Raw genomic sequence first — 21,674 nt, forward strand, 5'->3', positions numbered from 1 at the left:
TCCTGGATTATGTGACAAAATTCATAAAAAGATTGAACAAAGCATGTGAGTTAGCTAAAGATATCACAGCAAGTGATGCAGACAAGTGCAGCTAAGAAGGTAAAAGCTCATACTTTTGTTGCCAGTGTCAGTCAAGCCATTAAAGGCAAGATTTAGAGGGTCTTACCGGATTGAAAATAGACTGAGTGATGTAAGTTATTGAATAAATATGCCAAATTGAAGAAAGAACCAAAGGTGTGTCATGTAAATATGCTTAAAAAGTACTTTGACATGGAAGATAACCAGAAGGAGGTATTAGTTGTGGTAGATAAGGAAACGGAGGTAGAAATGAAGGATTCTGAAATTAATTTTCCTTTAATTAAATTGGACAATGAAGGAGTGCTTAAAAATGTAAATGTAATATTGAGTTACCTTCCAGACAAGTGTCAAAGTGATTTGGAAAAGCTATTGCAATCACACAAAGCTATTTGTGGGAATAAGCTAGGGGAAACAAATTTGGCTATATTTGATGTAGATGTGAGAAATTTAGTTTCGACAAGGCAACATCCTTATAGATTAAATCCAGTGAAATTAGCTCAAATGCAAAAAGAAATTGAATTAATGCTTCAGAATGGCATCTTGGAGTCTAGATGCAGTAACTGGAGTTCACCCACTGTGATGGTGCCGAAACTGGATGGAACATAAAGACTATGTGTGGATTATTGAAAAGTGAATGCAGTGACATAAACAGATTCATATCCCATCCCATGGTTGGAAGAATGTATTGAGAAAGTGGGACAATCAGAGTTTATCACAAAGATTGATTTGCTGCAAGGAAAGAGTGAAAGAAATATCAGCTTTTGTAACACCAGATGGACTGTATCAATTCAAAGTTATGCCATTTGGTATGAAGAATGCACCAGCAACATTTAAAAGACTGACAAACAAAGTAATTGCAGGTCTGAGTAATTGTGCTGTTTATATCGATGACTTGGTAGTTTTCGGTCAAATGTGGGAAGAGCATTTACAACATCTGAAAAAATTGTTTGGTCGACTGTAAGAAACTAATTTGGTGGTGAACTTGGCTAATTAAATTAAAAGCCATTGTGAATTTCCCAGTGCTTACAACAAAACGGAAAATTTTGAGATTTTTAGGCATGACTGGGTTTTATCAGAAGTTTGTATCAAATTTTAGCAGTGTAGTCGCTCTTTTGACTAAACTACTAAAAAAGGACAAGAAATTTCAATGGACACAGGAGTGTCAAAAGGCATTTGACAGTATAAAATCTGTGTTGACTACTACACCAGTTTTGGCTGCACCTAATTATGCAAAGCAGTTTAAGTTGGTGATTGATGCAAGAGATCTATGTATTGGTGCTGTGTTGATACAAGAAGATGAAACAGGAATTGAAAAGCCGGTAGGATATTTTTCACAGAACCTGAATGTACATCAGAAAAGATAATGAACCATCAAAAAAGAGATTCTACATCTGATGTTAGCATTGCAGCATTTCGAGGTTTATGTTACAAGCAATTTTTCAGAAACAATTTTTTATACAGACCACAATCCTTTAAAATTTCGGGGAAAATTTCAAAACCAGAGTGCTAATCTGTTCAAATGGAGTTTATTACTGCAACTTAAATAAAATTATACACAACAAAAACAGAAATGGAAATACCTGGAAAAACTCAGCAGGTCTGGCAGCATCGGCGGAGAAGAGTACAGTTGATGTTTCGAGACCTCGTGACCCTTCAACAGAACTAAGTAAAAATAGGAGAGGGGTGAAATATGACAATGTTATATTATATAGATCATATATGTGACTGGAAGAGAAAATGTAATTGCAGATGCATTGTCAAGATTTAAAGTTCAAAGGAAATTGGACAGTTAAAACATGGATAATGGACTGAAATAATCTCTGTTGATATGAAGGCCTTGTGTGTATTGTCATGTTAATGCATGTACCTGGTAATGTAGTTGTTTAGTGTATAGAGATAAGTATAGGAAGTAATGTGAAATGGGTTGAGAAAATAAAACTAGAATTATAACTAGAATTATGATGGCTTATTTTTCCATAAGGATAGAGGTGTAAAGGAAATTTCATTTTTTCCTAATATTACTTTGGGATACTTTAAAGTAGACTTGTGGGGGCTGTGTGTATACATGTTTGTATGTGTGTGTGTGACTAATTTATTTAAACTCAAGACAGTCAGACTGCAAGGAATAAATCATAAAAGGGCTAAATGCAAAAGCAGGCATTTGAAAATGGAAATGGATGAACTAACATGTGCATCTGTAAATAAGTTGAATTTCAAAGGGGAATTAGAAGGTGACAAGGAAAATGTTTGCATCTTGCAGGAGTTCATAGGTAAACAAGTAGTGGGGATATCATATTTTATTGACCCAAAAGCAAAGACAAGATGAAAACATGAAGGATCTTATATTTGGAAGTTTCAAAGAAAGTTTGAAACAATGGATTTAAACAATCAAAAGGGAGAAAATATATTTAAGGAAAGATTGAAAGCTGTATGTGGGTGGCTGTGTGAGATCTTGAAAGGGGGACTGTGTGAAGACAGTCTGGTCAAGAAGCAGCCTCTAGCCACCCTGGAGAAGTGTTTGCTTGTTAACCAGAAAGCAAGGTTTTGTTGAAAGCCTTAGAATTCCATTGTCGAATGAGAGGAAGAGGGAAGCCCTGTGAAGTACCTCCCTTATAATAACAGTAGGTATTTGGTGGTAATATTACTGGATGTTTTATAGATTAACAATCTATTTGGACTGTTGCCTGAGAAGGGTGTATATTTTGGTCAAAAAATAAAAAATACCTGGAAAAACAGCAGGTCTGGCAGCATCAGCAGAGGAGAGTACAGTTGACGTTTCGAGTCCTCATGACCCTTCAACAGTACTAAGTAAAAATAGGAGAGGGGTGAAATATAAGCTGGTTTGGGGGGAGTGGGGGGAGAGAGAAGGGGTGGTGTGACTATTGGGACAAGCAAGCAGTGATAGAAGGAGATAACCAAAAGATGTCACAAACAAAAGAATAAAGAAGTGTTGAAGATGGTGATATTATCTAATTAAGAACGGATAGCAGGACAAGCAAGGTAGCTCTAGTGGGGGTGGGGTGAAATAAGACTAAAAGGGCATAAAAGGTAGAGATAAATGATCAGTGGAATACATTAAAAGTAATGGAATAGGTGGGAAAAGAAAAATCAATATAAATTATTGGAAAAAACAAGGAGGGAGAAGAAACTGAAAGGGGGTTGGGATGGAGGAGGGAGTTTAAGATCTAAAATTGTTGAATTCAATATTCGGTCCGGAAGGCTGTAAAGTGCCTAGTCGGAAGATGAGGTGCTGTTCCTCCAGTTTGCGTTGAGCTTCACTGGAACAATGCAGCAAGCCAAGGACAGACATGTGGGCAAGAGAGCAGGGTGGAGTGTTAAAATGGCAAGCGACAGATAGGTCTGGGTTATGCTTGCGGACAGACCGAAGGTGTTCCGCAAAGCGGTCACCCAGTCTGCGTTTAGTCTCTCCAATGTAGAGGAAACTGCATTGGGGAGCAATGAATGCAGTGAACTAAGTTGAAGGAAATGCAAGTAAAATGCTGCTTCACTTGAAAGGAGTGTTTGGGTTCTTGGACAGTGAGGAGAGAGGAAGTGAAGAGGCAGGTGTTGCATATCTTGAGTTCGCATGGGGAGGTGCCGTAGGCGGGGGTTGAGGAGTAGGGCATGATGGAAGAGTGGACCAAGGTGTCATGGAGGGAACGATCCCTACGGAATGCCGCCAGGGGGGTGAAGGGAAGATGTGTTTGGTGGTGGCATTATGCCAGAGTTGGAGGAAATGGCGGAGGATGATTCTTTGAATCCGGAGGCTGGTGGGGTGATAAGTGAGGACAAGGGGGACCCTATCATGTTTCTGGGAGGGAGGAGAAGGCATGAGGGCGGATGCGCGGGAGATGGGCTAGACACGGTTGAGGGCCCTGTCAACTACCGTGGGTGGAAAACCTCGGTTAAGGAAGAAGGAGGACATGTCAGATGAACTGTTTTTGAAGGTAGCATCATCAGAACAAATGCGACAGATGTGAAGGAACTGAGAGAATGGGATGGAGTCCTTACAGGAAGCGGGGTGTGAGGAGCTGTAGTCGAGGTAGCCGTGGGAGTTGGTAGGCTTGTAATGGATATTGGTGGACAGTCTATCACCAGAAATTGAGACAGAGAGGTCACGGAAGGGAAGGGAAGTGTCAGAGATGGACCATGTGAAAATGATGGAGGGGTGGATGGGGATTGTTCGGGCCTCTGTTCGAGGAAGAAGCTGAGAGCCCTCAGACCATCCCGGTGAGGGATGGAGGTGTAGAGGGATTGGATGTCCATGGTGAAGAGGAGGCGGTTGGGGCCAGGGAACTGGAAACTCTTGATGTGATGTAAGGTGTCAGAGGAATCATGGATGTAAGTGGGAAGGGACTGGATAAGGGGAGAGAGAAGGGAATCAATATAGCGAGAAATGAATTCCGTGGGGCAGGAACAGGCTGACACAATTGGTCTGCTGGGACAGTGCTGTTTGTGGATTTTGTAGGAACCTTACATCTTACGACACCTTACATCAAATCAACAATTTCCAGTTCCCTGGCCCCAGCCGCCTCCTCTTCACCATGGACATCCAATCCCTCTACACCTCCATCCCTCACCGGGATGGTCTGAGGGCTCTCAGCCTCTTCCTCGAACAGAGGCCCGAAAAATCGCCATCCACCACTACTCTCCTCCGTCTGGCTGAACTTGTTCTCACAGCGAACAATTTCTCCTTTAACTCCTCTCACTTCTTCCAAACAAAAGGTGTGGTTATGGGTACCTGCATGGGCCCCAGCTATGCCTATCTCTTTATGGAGTATGTGGAACATTCCTTGTTCCAGTCTTACTCCGGCCCCCTCCCACAACACTTTCTCCGGTACATCGATGATTACTTCGGTGCTGCTTCATGCTCTCGTCGGGAACTGGAAAAATTTATTAATTTTGCTTCCAATCTCCACCACTCCATCATTTTCACATGGTCCATCTCTGACACTTCCCTTCCCTTCCTTGACCTCTCTGTCTCAATTTCTGGTGATAGACTGTCCACCAAAATCCATTACAATCCTACCGACTCCCACAGCTACCTCGACTACAACTCCTCACACCCCGCTTCCTGTAAGGACTCCATCTCATTCTCTCAGTTTCTTCACCTCCGTCGCATCTGTTCTGATGATACTACCTTCAAAAACAGTTCCTCTGACATGTCCTCCTTCTTCCTTAACTGAGGTTTTCCACCCATGGTAGTTGACAGGGCCCTCAACCGTGTCCAGCTCATCTCCTGTGCATCCGCAATCACGCCTTCTCCTCCCTCCCAGAAACATGATAGGGTCCCCCTTGTCCTCACTTATCACCCCACCAGCCTCTGCATTCAAAGGATCATCCTCCGCCATTTCCGCCAAATCCAGCATGATGCCACCACCAAACACATCTTCCCTTCACCCCCACTGTCGGCATTCCGTAGGGATCGTTCTGTGTGTGACACCCTGGTCCACTCCTCCATCACCTCCTACTCCTCAACCCCCTCCTACGGCACCTCTCCATGCGAACGCAAGATATGCAACACCTGCCCCTTCACTTCCTCTCCTCACCGTCCAAGGGCCCAAACACTCCTTTCAAGTGAAGCAGCATTTCACTTGCATTTCCTTCAACTTAGTCTATTGCATTCGTTGCTCCCAATGCAGTTTCCCCTACATTGGAGAGACCAAATGCAGACTGGGTCACCGCTTTGGAGAACACCTTCGCTCTGTCCGCAAGCATAACCCAGACCTCCCTGTCGCTTGCCATTTTAACACTCCACCCTGCTCTCTTGCCCACATGTCTGTCCTTGGCTTGCTGCATTGTTCCAGTGAAGCCCAATACAAACTGGAGGAACAACACCTCATCTTCCGACTAGGCACTTAACAGCCTTCCGGACTGAATATTGAGTTCAACAATTTTAGATCTTAAACTCCCTCCTCCATCCCCACCCCCTTTCAGTTTCTTCTCCCTCCTTGTTTTTTCCAATAATTTATATTGATTTTTCTTTTCCCACCTATTTCCATTACTTTTAATGTATTCCACTGATCATTTATCTCTACCTTCTATGCCCTTTTAGTCTTATTTCACCCCACCCCCACTAGAGCTACCTTGCTTGTCCTGCTATCCGTTCTTAATTAGCACATTCTTTTAGAAAATATCACCACCTTCAATGCCTCTTTGTTCTTTTGTCTGTGACATCTTTTGGTTATCTCCTTCTATCACTGCTTGCTTCTCCCAACAACCATCCCCCGTCTCACTGCCCCCCCCCACCCTTAAACAAACTTATATTTCACCCCTCTCCTATTTTTACTTAGTTCCGTTGAAAGGTCATGAGGACTCGAAACGTCAACTCCTCCGTTGACGCTGCCAGACCTGCTGAGCTTTTCCAGGTATTTTTTATTTTTTGTTTCGGATTTCCAACATCCGCAGTTTTTTTGTTTTTATCTCTGTGTTTAATTGACTGGCACTTCTCTTCAAGAAATGCCTACCTTGAAGAAGTTTTGTTCTACTCTCCGTCAGGATTTTCGTATCTCTCTTCTGCCTTGTTCACCTTCATTGCTTTCTATTTCTCTCCTGGTGTTTGACAAGGTGTTTACTAAAACCCGCTTTCACAGCCATATTTCCTTTCTCAGTGACCGTCTCCGTCTCCGACTTACCCCACGTGGATTTCAACTGAAATTCCATCCATGTTTTGAACCCACCCAGGATTACAGGTATCTCCGGGCCATACAACATTCCTCGGATTGCTGTTCCTGTTGCATTCTGAGATCCACACTCAGTGCCATGCGCTGCCATATGAACACACTCAACCTCTCCCTCCAGCAGCACCGCTGCACCCTTTTCCGAAGCTGCGCGTGCCCCCAGTTTCATTTTATTCTTCGTCTCATCCGATGCCTCAACAAGAAACCTTTGCTCTTTCTCTCAAGTCTTAAGGAACGCAAGCTCCATTAACTCATCGACACCAACACCCATCCAGGACCCTCCACCCCTGTCTGTCCCTCTGTCCCCACCCCATCTTCCAATCCCAGCCCCGGCCGGGTATTCACTATACCCCCTGACCTTCCCCTCTCCGACGCTGAATGTTCAGTGCTCAGCAAAGGACTTAGTTTCATACCCTTATGCCCTCATCTCAATGAATTTTGTGCTCGGCACACTGAACTCTTCTTCCGCGCCTTCATCTCCGTGCTCACTTCTTTGGGCAGGAGTCATCTTCCCATTCAATGGATCCTTTTATCCACCTCCAATATTCTCCCTCCACCTGGACCCCGCCCTCTGGATTGTTACCTTTTCTTGATCTTTTCATTGAGAAGTGTTGGCGTGACATTAGTCGTCTCAATTTCTCTGCTTCTCTCAGCCATTCTAACCTGTCTCTCTCTGAACTTACTGCACTCCATTCTCTCAGGTCCAACCCTGACATTGTCATCAAACCCGCTGACAAGGGTGGTGCTGTTGTTGTCTGGCGCACTGACCTCTACCTCGTGGAGGCTGAGCATCAACTTGCAGACACTTCCTCCTACCTCTCCCTGGACCATGACCCTACCACTGAACATCAAGCCATTGCTTCCAGGATTGTCACTGACCTCATCTCCTCTGGAGAACTTCCTTCCACAGCTTCTAACCTGATGGTTGTCCAATCTCGGACGGCCTGCTTCTATCTATCTTGACTCCCTTCTCTCTCCCCTTGTCCAGTCCCTTTCCACCTACATCCGTGATTCCTCTGACACCTTACGTCACATCAACAATTTCCAGTTCCCTGACCCAACCGCCTCCTCTTCACCATGGACGTCCAATCCCTCTACACCTCCATCACCCACCGGGATGGTCTGAAGGCTCTCAGCTTCTTCCTCGAACAGAGGCCCGAACAATCCCCATCCACCACTACTCTCCTCCGTCTGGCTGAACTTGTTCTCACACTGAACAATTTCTCTTTTAACTCCTCTCACTTCCTCCAAATAAAAGGTGTGGCTATGGGTACCCGCATGGGGCCCAGCTATGCCTGTCTCTTTATGGGGTATGTGGAACATTCCTTGTTCCAGTCTTACTCCTGCCCCCTCCCACAACTCTTTCTCCAGTACATTGATGATTCCTTCGGTGCTGCTTCATGCTCTCGTCGGGACCTGGAAAAATTTATTAATTTTGCTTCCAATCTCCACCACTCCATCATTTTCACATGGTCCATCTCTGACACTTCCCTTCCCTTCCTTGACCTCTCTGTCTCAATTTCTGGTGATAGACTGTCCACCGATATCCATTGCAAGCCTACCGACTCCCACAGCTACCTCGCCTACAGCTCCTCGCACCCCGCTTCCTGTACGGACTCCATCCCATTCTCTCAGTTCCTTCGCCTCTGTCGCATCTGTTCTGATGATGCTACCTTCAAAAACAGTTCCTCTGCCATGTCCTCCTTCATCCTTAACCGAGGTTTTCTACCCATGGTAGTTGACAGGGCCCTCAACCGTGTCCGGCCCATCTCCCGCGCATCTGCCTTCACGCCTTCTCCTCCCTCCTAGAAACATGATAGGGTCCCCCTTGTCCTCACTTATCACCCCACCAGCCTCCGGATTCAAAGAATCATCCTCCGCCATTTCCACCAACTCTGGCATAATGCCACCACCAAACACATCTTCCCTTTACCCCCCCAGCGGCATTCCGTTAGGGATCATTCCCTCTGTGACACCCTGGTCCACTCCTCCATCACCTCCTACTCCTCAACCCCCTCCTAAGGCACCTTCCCAAGCGAACTCAAGATATGCAACTTCACTTCCTCTCTCCTCACCGTCCAAGGGCCCAAACACTCCTTTCAAATGAAGCAGCATTTCACTTGCATTTGCTTCAACTTAGTCCACTGCATTCGTTGCTCCCAATGCAGTTTCCTCTACATTGGAGAGACAAAACGCAGACTGGGTGACCGCTTTGCAGAACACCTTTGGTCTGTCCGCAAGCATAACCCAGACCTCCCTGTCGCTTGCCATTTTAACACTCCACCCTGCTCTCTTGCCCACATGTCTGTCCTTGGCTTGCTGCATTGTTCCAGTGAAGCTCAACACAAACTGGAGGAACAGCACCTCATCTTCCGACTAGGCACTTTACAGCCTTCCGGACTGAATATTGAGTTCAACAATTTTAGATCTTAAACTCCCTCCTCCGTCCCCACCCCCTTTCCGTTTCTTCCCCCTCCTCCTTGTTTTTTCCAATAATTTATATCGATTTTTCATTTCCCACCTATTTACATTATTTTTAATGTATTCCACCGATCATTTATGTATACCTTTTATGCCCTTTTAGTCTTATTTCACCCCACCCCCACTAGAGCTACCTTGCTTGTCCTGCTATCCGTTCTTAATTAGCACATTCTTTTAGATAATATCACCACCTTCAACACCTCTTTGTTCTTTTGTCTGTGACATCTTTTGGTTATCTCCTTCTATCACTGCTTGCTTGTCCCAACAACCACCCCCCCTTCTCTCCACCCCCCCACCCCCCACTTAAACAAACTTATATTTCACCCCTCTCCTATTTTTACTTAGTTCTGTTGAAGGGTCACGAGGACTCAAAACGTCAACGTCTCCACCGATGCTGCCAGACCTGCTGAGTTTTTCCAGGTATTTTTTATTTTTTGTTTTGGATTTCCAGCATCCGCAGTTTTTTTGTTTTTATCTCTGTGTTTATTTTGGTAGTCTAGCTAAGTAGAAATCTTTTGGGGAATATTGTAAGACTAAGTTTAACTGTAACCTTGTGCGTTTAAGTTTTCTTTTCTTTTGTTAATAAATGTTTTAATTAAACTTTGAAAACTGCAAAAGTGGTAGTGGACTCTTTATTTCTGACTTAAGTGCATGTACCTTCTCGTAATAAACACAAATTGTAAAATCCTTGTGATAGCTTAGTCAAGTTTCCCTTTGGGATTTGGTTAGCCTGGCAATTACCACCAGTCGTATCATAACAATATGTAAATACAGCCCTGCGCATATCTCTCAATGCTTCCAACCCAGGATTGCTGCACAGAAGACGTGACCCTGAAAGGCAAAAAGACTGCAGCCCCAGGTTCAATGAAGCATCCTTGAAGCACCTTTTGGATGCTGTGGGGTCCTGCCATATTGTTCTCTACTCCCACTCTGGCCGCAGGAGAGGCAGTGGCATCACCAATCTAGCTTGGGCAGCAGCAGTGGCCAGCACCAACGCTCTGCAAAAGAAAATAGCCACCTAGTGCAGAAAGAGGATGAATGATTTCCTGCGTTCTGCCAGGGTAAGGCAATCTTCTCCTCACTTTCAATTCACACACTCTCAAACCCATCACACATCCACAGAGATCTCACTCACTTCCAGTTCAAGGGACGTCACCATTTACTCCCTGACGCATACCTTCATTGTCCTCATCCCGTCCATGGGACCAGCCACACATCCCATGCATACTTATCATTTGACCTTGCAGGCATCCTGCTTACACTGTCACCATCTCTATTTATGCACGACAAGCTGGCACACAAGAGGGAGAGGTCACAGACTGGTGGAGGGATGTCTGAAATCAAGTCTTCACGGACTTTGAAAACAGAGCCATCTAGCTGGCCGGCGAGGATCTGGACCATTCTTGTGCTGACAGTGAGGTTGGTGGTGCTCTACCAAGTGAGGATCCAGAAGGATAATGTCCATCAGATAACCATACTGTGAGTGATGTGTCCTGTTTCACAGGCCACTGCCATGCACTAATTGTCTCTCCTTGCTTTCGCAGGCACATCTGGGAAACAGCCAATGGAGTCCACGACCCAGGTCCTCGACTCAAGCCCTGAGGAAACCTCCAAAGAAGAATCTGAAGGCACCCTCATTGAAGACCCATCACAGTGCTCACCCACACCCTCCACCAGAGCAGAGACACATATCTCAGTGGGATGTGTCTTGGGAATCACAATCTGCATTTACTGATCCATAGCAGGCGGTAGCAGTAACTTCCCAGGTCCCTGACACGTGGAGTATGGCTGGAGGATGGAAATTTGCTGACTCCAAGTTAGATGGCAAGCCTCTGGGCTTAGTCATGTCTCAGTTGCTGGAGCTGCAAAGGCAAGGCTCAGGAACATCAGGAAAGAATGTCCACTGCACTCCCCAGATTGCAAGGCACAATGGACGAGTCTATCCGCCTTCAGGCTGAGCTGATAGTGCTGGCTTGCCAATGCACTGAGGTCAACACTGGTAGGATGGTGGCTGCCATGGAGACCTTTGTCCAGGACATCACTCCTGTACTGCTGCGCGGGCTGAACTCCATCGCTGATGCCATAGTTGACCTCCAAAGGTGTGTACACGAGAGAGTGCGGGGTAGTTCAATCTCACTCCAGCATCCCCTTCTCCTCTAGGAGTCAGAGGCCCTTGAGCATCCAGGGAGGAGGATCAGCAGTTGCACCCCCTGCGGCCATCTACCCAGGTGACTCCGGCAGTGTCCAGCCCATCCGAATCCCCTCTTCCTGTGACCTCAGCAGCTCCAGCTCCACAGGCCGAGCGGAGTGCCACTGCCACCCCAAAATCAAGTCAGGGACCTCCAGGTCTTGGCCCTCCAGAGGACAGCATCAAGATCATCACAGACAGGGCGTAGCAGTCAACAGGCTGCCTCCACCTCCGCTGTGGATAACCAGGGAGCACCAAGATGTAGCAGCTGGGCATGGGTGTTAACCACTTGTACATAATATTCATTATTGTCAACAAACTCTCAACAATGTCTCCCTGCCTATGGCTCCTGGTTCTGATGAACAGTTTTCGTGTCACTCAGATGCACAAGATGAAGGCAGGTGCCTCTTCCCTGTGCTTTGTGCAGCCTTCAGACCAGTGATGGTCCGGCCTCACATTCCCTGGACATATTACTGATGCCTGCACCTCGATGGTCTTGTCATTGCTGCCAGAATGTCGTGGGCAGGTATCATCGAGTTCTGTCACTCTCTCTGTGTGCTTCAGCACCTTTAAGATGGGGCTGGCCCCCATCTCTTCAAATTCTGTAACCAGTGACTCTGTGCCCCTGAAGGGGTCAGGTGCTGAAGGCAAAGAATCAGGTGCTTTTTAAGTTTCATGGCTGCTTCTCCATGATATGACTTGATTACAGAGCGCAAGTAAGTTGCCCTCAGCCAGACAGGATCCAGACATTCTCAAGGGCTATGTAAAGATCTATGGAGTGTCCTCACTGCATGTCTTCATCATCCTCCTGCAATCGAGCAACTATTAGGGCATCCAATGACAGGAGCATTCTCACAGAGCGTATGTGCGCTGCCATAAGCCAGACTTGAGTCAAATGTTCATAGATGCAATGTGAGGATCTACGGTGTCTCCTCACTGCATGTTGTCATCATCCTCCACAAATTTAGCAGTTATGAGGGCCTCCTGAGCGTGCCTGCCTCGTCTGACCAGTGTAAGGGTCTCATTACCATCATCGTTGCTTTTGAGGACCTTTTCACCCTCATCACTGTCAACGTCCTCCTCATCAGAGGAAACCTCCAGCTCCTCCATCTCCCCCTCAGACAACTCCCCTCCCCATTGCAGCACCAGGTTGTAAAGGGTGCAGCAGGCGACGACGATGTGTGACACCCCCTGCGGACTCTATTGCAGGATTCCACCAGGCCAGTCCAGGCACTGGAAGCTCATTTTCAGCATCCTGATGTTTGCTCCACCAAATTACGAGTTGCTGCATGATGCTCATTATACCTTCACTCTGCTGCAGTCTAAGGCCGCATGGGTGTCATCAGCCATGTATTCTGCATCCTTGCAGCCTCTGTGGACCCTGGAAGATGTCAGGGACCTGTGACCGACTGAGAATGTAAGGGTCAAGGATACTTCCTGGAAACCATGCCAAACCTGCAAGATGTGATTGTGGTGGTCGCACACCAGCTGTATGTTCAGCAAATGGAAGCCTTTGCAGTTGACATAGTTGACCCCTTGTTGAGACGGAGATTTGAGATCTCAGTGCAGTCGATGATCCAATCACTCTTGTATCCTGGCTCTTCTGGTCCTGGGAGAAATGCACAAAGTTGTGTACTCTCACGAAGATGGCATGCATGGCTGCATGGATGCATTTGTGGGTGGAGGCTTCTGATATCCCACAGAGGTCACATGTGGGGCCTGAAAGGAGCTACTAGTGTAAACATTGAGCGCTGCAGTCACAGTCACGGCCACTGGCAATGGATGTCCTCCATGTCCCAGTGGCGCAAAATCCTGCAGTAGCTGGCAGATGTGACCAGACAGTTCCCTTGACATGCACAGTTTTCGGCGACACTGGTTCTCGGTCATCTGCAGGAATGAAAGTCTATAGACCCTGGATCTGGCTAGGCGCCAACGAGCAAAAGCTCACTATGGCTCTTCAGTGGCGTGTGCCGGAGCCCCAGCCGCCCCTTCTTCCTGAGGGTGCGGCTCCTCCATCTGCCCAGCCAGGGACCTCTGTCGCTCTCTTCTTTGTCGCCTTCGCTCTCTGTACACCATGAGGTATACAGCTAGTTCACCAGATTCCATGCTTTTGCTGTACTCCTTCTGCAGGATGAAAGAGAGAGAGACTAGTGGGTTAGCTTGAGTGTTCTGAGAACCACTCTTGGTTAAGTCTGAAGGCTCCTTAACACATCCCGGAGTGTGCTAGCCATCATTTGGATGGCCAGAGTTTAGTGCGATGCACAGCAGTCCGAAACTCCACCCACCTTTGCCCCACTCCACCTTACCTAATGCAACTTAAAGGCAGCCTTCACCTCTTAAAGAGAGGATGCATTGCGCCTGCAAGAATTAGTGGGATTGTTTTCAAAAGTGATACTGGTTTTTAATATTTGAAAAATGGTTGAACATGCAAGAAAGAGGACACCAATATTTTCTGACATTGCACTGGAAGTCCAGATGTGAGAGGTAGAAAGAAAGAGAGACATCCTGTATCTGCAGAGGCCCTCTAACATATGCTCAGGAGGCAGTGGGAAGAAGTAGAAGTGGTGGGCAATGCCAGGAGTGTTGCCCCAAGAATATGTATACGCTGCAGGCAGAAACTTAATAATTCCACATGAGTTCTCTTGGTGAGTGGATTTATTTTCCAGTGGCACATCATACTAACTGCACCACTAGCCTCACCCGCTGCTCAATTCTCCATGTCCCTAGTATCCACCTACCCACGAAGAATTCAGCAGCAACTTGGCATAAGGCTCTGCACAGAGCTTGGAGCCCATCTTTTTCAATATGGTCCCCTCCATTAGCACACTTAGGAAACCTCCCCCAGATGCATGACCTGATGGCAATCTCATAGCTTGTATTATAGCACAAACAGCTTCCATAAAATATCTGAATGCTACAATGGGAGCCCAGACTGCTGCCACCATGGCTCTGGGTGCCACTGTTCAAGGAGGCTTCCAGGGAATCACCGCAGTCCATCAATTTGTTCTCCAACAAAAATAAATACATATTTCACCTTCATCTTTTCTTCAGCAAATCCTAACAGCACAGTTACCCTCCTATGCTTCCTTCTTCCAAAGTACGATTAGGGTTGTATTATAGCATAAACAGTTTCCATAAAATATCTGAATGCTATAATGGGAATTCAGACTGCTGCCATCATGGCTCTGGAACACTGTTCAAAGGCTTTTTATCAACTAACCCTTGTTGCCCAGTAGCCAGCCTTTGACTGCCATTGTGGGTTAAATATAGGTGGCACTGAGGATGGATGCAGAATGAAGAATTCACGACTGTTGGCAGGATAATAAGCATTCACTTGATGCTCTGTCTATGATCACAAACCAGCTGTACATTGAAGGAATGGGATGCCTTTGGATTCATGAAATGGCAGTTTTTCCAGATGAGGTGCAAACCGCACAGTGCACCTGCAGTTAATGGAATTCTGCACCATGGGGACGTCTGCAATTTTTGCAAACCCTTCTGCTTGCTCTGCCTGCTTGTCTCTAGTAAGTGAAAATGAGATTAAACTGTCTCGCTGTGTATGGAGAGCCTCAATGAAATTCACCTTATGCGGGGTTGCACTGTCCTATTTAAGGGGAAGCGGGGGGGTGGGGGGTAGGGGGTTTAGGAGGGGGATAGTAGTTGCGAACTCTTTACCCAAAGCTACCCTGTCATGTTTAAAGAGCTAATCCCTATACCCAGAGTTGAACTGTGCTTGATAAAAGACAGAGGTTTGTGACTGTTCTCTTTAAAAGAGCTGGTGGTAAGTATACCCAAAGCGCCTGTGTCCTGTTTATTGAGACGGGAGGGGTGGGAGAGTGGGTGTTGGTGCGGTGTGTGATGTGAATGGTCCTGAAACGGAAGCTGCACTGTTCTGTTTGAGGAGGGGTTGGGAGGAGCTGAGGTGATCCCTATACCCGGAGCTCCACTCTCCTCTTTAAATCCTAATTAAAACACAGAAAATCCATTTCAATCATGTCTGGTAATCATCCTTGGACTGTTAGCTAAGCCATGTGCCATTTGACATATGGTCAAGCAGATTAGAGAATTAAACACCTAACTCAAAGAGTGGTGGGCTGGAACCAGTGTCCTGGCCATAAACATGGACTATGATTTAAACGAATTGGGTGTTAGGAAGGTGGGGAGGTGGAGGTTTAATGGAGATGGGGTGTGATCCCTATACTTGGAGCTGCACTGTCCTGTTCAAGTGGATGAAGGTTGTTACATATGATGGAGATGCACCATCCTGTTTAAGGGATGGCGGTGGTGATACCAATAGCTGGAGCTCCACAGTCTTGTTTAAGGAGTGGGGGCAGAGGGTGATCCCTATACCTGGAGCAGCACTACCCTGTATAAGTGGTTGAGGGGTGATCCCTGTACCTGGAACTGGATCGTCCTGTTTAAGGGGGTAGTCATAGAGTCAGAATTATATAGCACACAAACAGGCCCTTTGGCCCATCGTGTCCATGCCAGTTATCAAGCACCTATCTATTCTAATCCCATTTTCCAGCACTTGGCCCGTAGCCCTGTATGCTATGGCATTTCAAGTGCACATCTAAGTACTCCTTCTGTCTCTGCCACTCCCTTAGGCAGTGCATTCCAGACTCCAACCACCCTTTGGGTGAAAAGAAAGTTCCTGAAATCCCTCTAAACTTCCTGCCCCTTACCTTAAATCTATGCCCCCTGGTTATTGACACCTCCACTAAGGGGAGAAGTTTCTTCCTTATCTTACTTATCTATGCCCCTCATAATTTTGTATATCTCGATCAGGTCCCCTGTCAGCCTTCTCTGCTCTAAGGAAAACAACCCTAGCCTATCCAGTCTCTCTTCATAGCCGAAATGCTCCAGCCCAGGCATCATCCTGGTGAATATCCTCTACACCCCCTCCAGTGCAATCACATCCTTCCTTATTGCATGGCGACCAAAACTGCACACAGTACTCCAGTTGTGGCCTAACTAGTGTTTTATACAGCTCCAACATAATGTCCCTGCTCTTATATTCTATGCCTCAGCTAATAAAAGCAAGTATCCTATATGCCTTCTTAACCACCTTTTCTATCTGTGCTGCTGCCTTCAGAAATCTATGAACATGTACACTAATGTCCCTCAGATCCTCTGTACTTCTTAGGGTCCTACCATTCATCGTGTATTCCCTTGCCGTGTTAGTCCTCCCAAAATGCAGCCAGAGCTGCACCCTCCTGTTTAAGTGGATGGCTGGTGATCCCTACAGCTGGGGTTACACTGTCCTGTTTAAGGGGAGGGGGGTGATCTCAAAAGACGAATCTGCGCCGTCCTGTCGAAGCGGATGGGGGTAATCTCGAGAGCCGGAGCTGCACCGTCCTAATTAAGCGGATGAGGGGCTGTGCTGACAGCTGTGCCTGGGACGGCGCGCTGACGTCAGTGGCCTGTGCGGACGCCAGACCTGTTGCTGGAGTTGGGGCTGAAAGTTTGTCTTGGCCGCTCGATGTGAAGGAATGTGAGGCGGGGAGAACAGCAAAGCGACAGCCGCTGGGCCAGGGCCTGGTTGCAGGTGAGAGGAGGCCAGGCAGCAGCTGAAAGCAGCTCGATTCTTCACTCGAGAGAAGGGGGAGCGGGCCGAAGGTGGCTGCAGCTCCAGGGCGCTGTCCAGGGTTGATCGCCGAGCAGGCCCGGCCGGAGCCGAACAACTCCCCCACCCCCCGCCAACCCAACAACTTCATCCCAGCGAGCGGGAGCAGCGGCCCCCGATTATCTATCCCCTCACCCCAGCCTCTCCTCAAAGACTTCTTTCGGGGGTGTGGGGCCGCCCCGTCTCTTCCACAACCAATAGCTAAACCCCCACCACCCGAACCATCCCCCCACTAACCCACTTGGTCTGGACAGCGAGCGGTTCTGGAATCAACATGTCGGCCCCGCGGGGGAGGGAGGGGATGTGAGGGCAGCAGAGACCCCGCCGCCCCGGGACTTCGCACTCCGCCCGCGCCGCCGCGGGACCCCGCACTCTGCCCCCGCGCCGCCCCGGGACCCCGCACTCCGCCCACGCCGCCCCGGGACCCCGCACTCCGCCCGCGCCGCCCCGGGACCCCGCACTCCGCCCGCGCCGCCCCGGGACCCCGCACTGCGCCCGCGCCGCCCCGGGACCCCGCACTGCGCCCGCGCCGCCCCGGGACCCCGCACTGCGCCCGCGCCGCCCCGGGACCCCGCACTGCGCCCGCGCCGCCCCGGGACCCCGCACTGCGCCCGCGCCGCCCCGGGACCCCACACTCCGCCCGGGATCCCGCACTGCGCCCGCGCCGCCCCGGGACCCCGCACTGCGCCCGCGCCGCCCCGGGACCCCGCACCGCGCCCGGGACCCCGCACCGCGCCCGCGACCCGGCGCTCTGCCCGCGCTGCCCCAGAACCCCACCCTTCCCCTGGAGCTCTCCCTCACCCTGCGCCACCCCAGAAGCCCGCGCTTTGCTCATCCCGCTGGATCGGGACCCAGCACACCTGCCCTCCCCTAGCAAAGCGGGAGCCTACCCCCTCGCCCCAGGCCGGAGCTGGAGCCTGCGCCTTCGCCCCTACCCCAGGCCGGGGCTGGAGCCCATGCCCTCGCGCATCACCCATGCCCTCACCCCTACCCCTAGCCAGAGTGGGAGCCTGCTCACTCGCCCCCTGCCCCCGGCTGCAGCAGGGGCCTGCACCCTCGCCCTTGGCCAGAACAGGAGCCAGCACCACCGCCTCTCTCAGCCACCTGCTCTCCCTGTCGAGTCCACCACCCCTCCCCGTGCCCGCGAGTGCCCCCTCCCTACTCCTTGCCCGCGCCCGCCCCCTCCCCTTCCCCTTCCCCTTCCCCTGTGGCCGCTAGGCGAAGCCCCTTCATCCTGCTCCCCACTCCCAGTCTTTCCTTCAGAAAATGTAGCACTTTGGCTTTTCTAAAATAGCTGGAAGCTCGCATCTTGAGAAGTCATTGCTGAGAAGTTTGAAACTTTGATCGTTCTCTATAAATGTATAACTGTATGCTGGTGCCTAAGACTTAAATGAGCATCATTTTGTTGAACTCATGGTGACTAATTTTCTCAAATTGCGTTTAATCTCAAGTTTTCCTTTACATTGACCCTCAGTAAGTGATCCAAAGTTGTCACAAATAAACAAAGTTTTCTTTCCATTTAATAAGTGTGTACAGTGTTGTTTGAAGCAATTAGGTATTTGCCATTAACTACATAAATATAGCTGTACAACCTCAAGTTGCTTAACCATTGCACAAGCTTCTTGGTGCAAAACTGTAACTAAATTGATAAAATAATGAAATATTTTTCTTGTCAGGTTTTAATTTGGATTGGGTCAACAGCCAATTTATTTACAGTTCATTTTGTGCTTTTACACACAGAAAATCAAAGATGGCTGCACAAGTGCTCGAGCAATCTAGTGGGACCAGTATGTTTTCTCGCTCCAGTGTTGGAATTTCCTCAGATGAGGAAATATGTGGGCTTAATTATCTTTCCAAGAATGACTTGACAGCAGCACCACAGCTAGTTATGTTGGCAAATGTTGCCTTAACTGGTGACATAAGCTGTTACGATTACCATGGGGAGGATAGGCAGATGGCAGAATTGAAAACAGTAAATGACAATTTATCGGACAACGAAGATGATTTGAGAACTGACATGAACGATGCATTGCAATCTGAAAGTCTAAGTGCAGAAAATTCAGTTCTGTCAAGTAGCGCAACAAAGGACAGTTCTGAGAGTTCTTCCCAAGATACTTGTGACTCGGGCACAGATTCAACAGAAGTAGTGAATCAGGAGAGCTTAGCCGACAAGGGGAAAAAATCCAAACCATTTCGCTGTCGCCCCTGCCAGTATGAAGCGGAGTCCGAGGTGGAGTTTGTGCATCACATCAAAGTACATAGTGCCAAAAAGTTTATTGTTGAGGAAAATGCAGAAAAGCAAACCAAATCCAAAGTTCCAGATCCTCTTCCTGAAGAGACTGATATTTCTAAAGGCCCCATTCGCTGCGATAGATGTGGATATAACACAAACCGATACGATCATTATTTGGCACATCTAAAACACCACGACAAAGTTGGAGAAAATGAGAAAGTTTATAAATGTACCATCTGCACGTACACTACTGTCAGTGAATATCACTGGAAAAAGCATTTGCGGAACCACTTTCCCCGCAAGGTTTATACTTGTTCACAATGCTCTTATTTCTCCGACAGGAAGAACAATTACGTGCAGCATATGCGAACACACACAGGTATGGCTTCATTAGTCCTTGAAAGAAAGTTGTGAGGCTATGTGGGATTCGATTGATACTAGATTTTCAAAGAAGTAACTTACGTTTAAGTAACACTTTTATCACACCCCATGAAAGCAATGAGTTGTTTCAAGTGTGGTCACAGTTGCTATGTAGGCAGTGCGTCTGCCAATTTGCACACACAGCAAAGTCCAAAAAAATCTAACAAATGAAATGAATGATCGGCTTGGTGGTGGTGCTTAATACAGGAATGTTGTTATGACACTAAGAGAACTCTTGAATTAGTGCTGAGGATCTTTTACATCAGGTTGGTGGGCTATTGGTTTAATGTCTCATTCAGAAGACAGCACCAACAGTGCAGCAGTTCTGAGTGTCAGTCTAGATTATTTGCTCAAATCCTTGACTGATGCTAGACTTGGGCAAGTGTGCTGCTGAATGAGCCAAGTAGGTGCAGTGTTTAAAAGGCATTAATCTCTTCCTGCCAAAAATAAGGTACAGTGGTCAAATTAGTAGGGGTAGGTTCAAAAATAGATTTGGAGATTATTGCCTTACATTTTATTGCAGCATCAGCATAGGTGTTTATTTCAATCTTTAAAATACTTACGTACAAAATGCTTATGTATAATGCTGCAGAATAATTTCAGCATAGAGGCTTATTTGGGATCCTTATGAAACAGTTGCAGAATTGGCAGAAGGTGGTGAGTGATATAAAAGTAAGAAAGACCCGCTTTAGATTGCACTTCAAGATGTCCTAAAATGCTTTACAGCCAGTCAAGCATAGTCACTCTTGTTAGGTAGGAAATGCAGAAGGCAGTTTGAATGCAGCAAGGTACTGAAAACAGCAATGAGAAAAGTGACCAAGATAATCTGTTTAGTGATGTTGGGTAAGGGGAAAATATTAGCCAGGATTTCAGAAAGTCAAAATAGCACCTGAGATCTTTTATATTGACATGCAAGAGTTTACAAGGCCTTATTTCAAAGTAATGTAGTTGTCTTTTATTTGGCTTTTTAAAGTTGTGGTTTGTTGCCAATTAGTTAATGAAATTTTGAGTTATTGTATGAATACGTTCTAGTATGTTGTCTTAAAGATAACAGATACTGCAGGGTCTTCTCATCTTGAACTTGGATTAATCTTTCTACAGTCTGTTTAAATGTGTTGCATTGAGGTTAGTTCTAAGTGATTATAGTTTTGCAATATAATGAAATTAAACGTTTGCATGTTAGAAACCTCTCTAAATCTGCATAGGAGTATGAATAAGCTGTATGGTGGCCCACTCTGTACTGAAGAAGTGATGCACACAGCTGGATAACATTCTATGAATTGAAAAGTTGGCTCAGCAAGTTAAATTATCAATCATTGGTACAGTTTTCTGCATTTTTGCTTGACAGTTATGGGACAGAGTTTTCACTTTGGGCTTTAAATCTGCTATGAACCAAAGCAATCAGGCAGCAGTTAAAACATAATTAATAAAAAAAAATCTGCTTTAAGAATTATTTCTTGATATATTGAGTGGTAACTTGGTGCATTTTGATTAACGCAGCTGCAAATGGGTTTATCATAAAATGAGCATTTTTAATCACTCAATCCATCACCTTTGGGTAGCCCAATTTTAAATTACTGAAAATGAATTTTAAAATATGTAGAAATATTTACAAGTTACATTGGCGTACAGTAGTCAGTTTCATAGTGAATTAAAAAAAACAACCAAAAGTTCTTAAATCATGCATATTTGGGCCCTTGCATCCATCGAATCAATTTAATGTTTAGAGCCTTCGTGAAGGCCTGCAGATGAACACAGTTAAGAACTCCCAACTCAACAAAGGGACATGGCCAGCTTCTAGCACAATGTATTTAAACTAACACAAAGATGGCAAAAACTTGATTTGTGCTAAATATAATTTGCTTTTAAATTTTTTTATTTATTTGCAAATTGTGCTGAAAAATCCAGCACAACTAAATGTGAACTCTACCCCTATAAAGCTTATCAATACGTTGATCATCTGATTGC

General features: G+C 46.9%; 1 protein-coding gene across 3 annotated transcripts in view; it reads left to right on the plus strand.

Annotated features, from left to right (window-relative positions):
* The first annotated feature begins 16,828 nt into the window (after positions 1–16,828).
* Positions 16,829–21,674, plus strand: part of rest (RE1-silencing transcription factor) — a 49,648-nt gene continuing 44,802 nt past the window's right edge. For 2 of the 3 annotated variants that reach the window (XM_041185911.1, XM_041185913.1), the window contains exons 1-2: positions 16,829–16,975; positions 18,794–19,665. In XM_041185911.1, coding sequence (XP_041041845.1) covers positions 18,804–19,665 — 862 coding nt within the window. In that variant the 5' untranslated portion in view covers positions 16,829–16,975; positions 18,794–18,803. Of the gene's footprint in view, positions 16,976–18,413; positions 18,470–18,793; positions 19,666–21,674 lie in introns of those variants that run through there. The other variant, XM_041185912.1, reaches the window with a different exon arrangement.

This window comes from Carcharodon carcharias, chromosome 4, assembly GCF_017639515.1.
Source record: "Carcharodon carcharias isolate sCarCar2 chromosome 4, sCarCar2.pri, whole genome shotgun sequence".
Lineage (NCBI taxonomy): Eukaryota > Metazoa > Chordata > Chondrichthyes > Lamniformes > Lamnidae > Carcharodon > Carcharodon carcharias.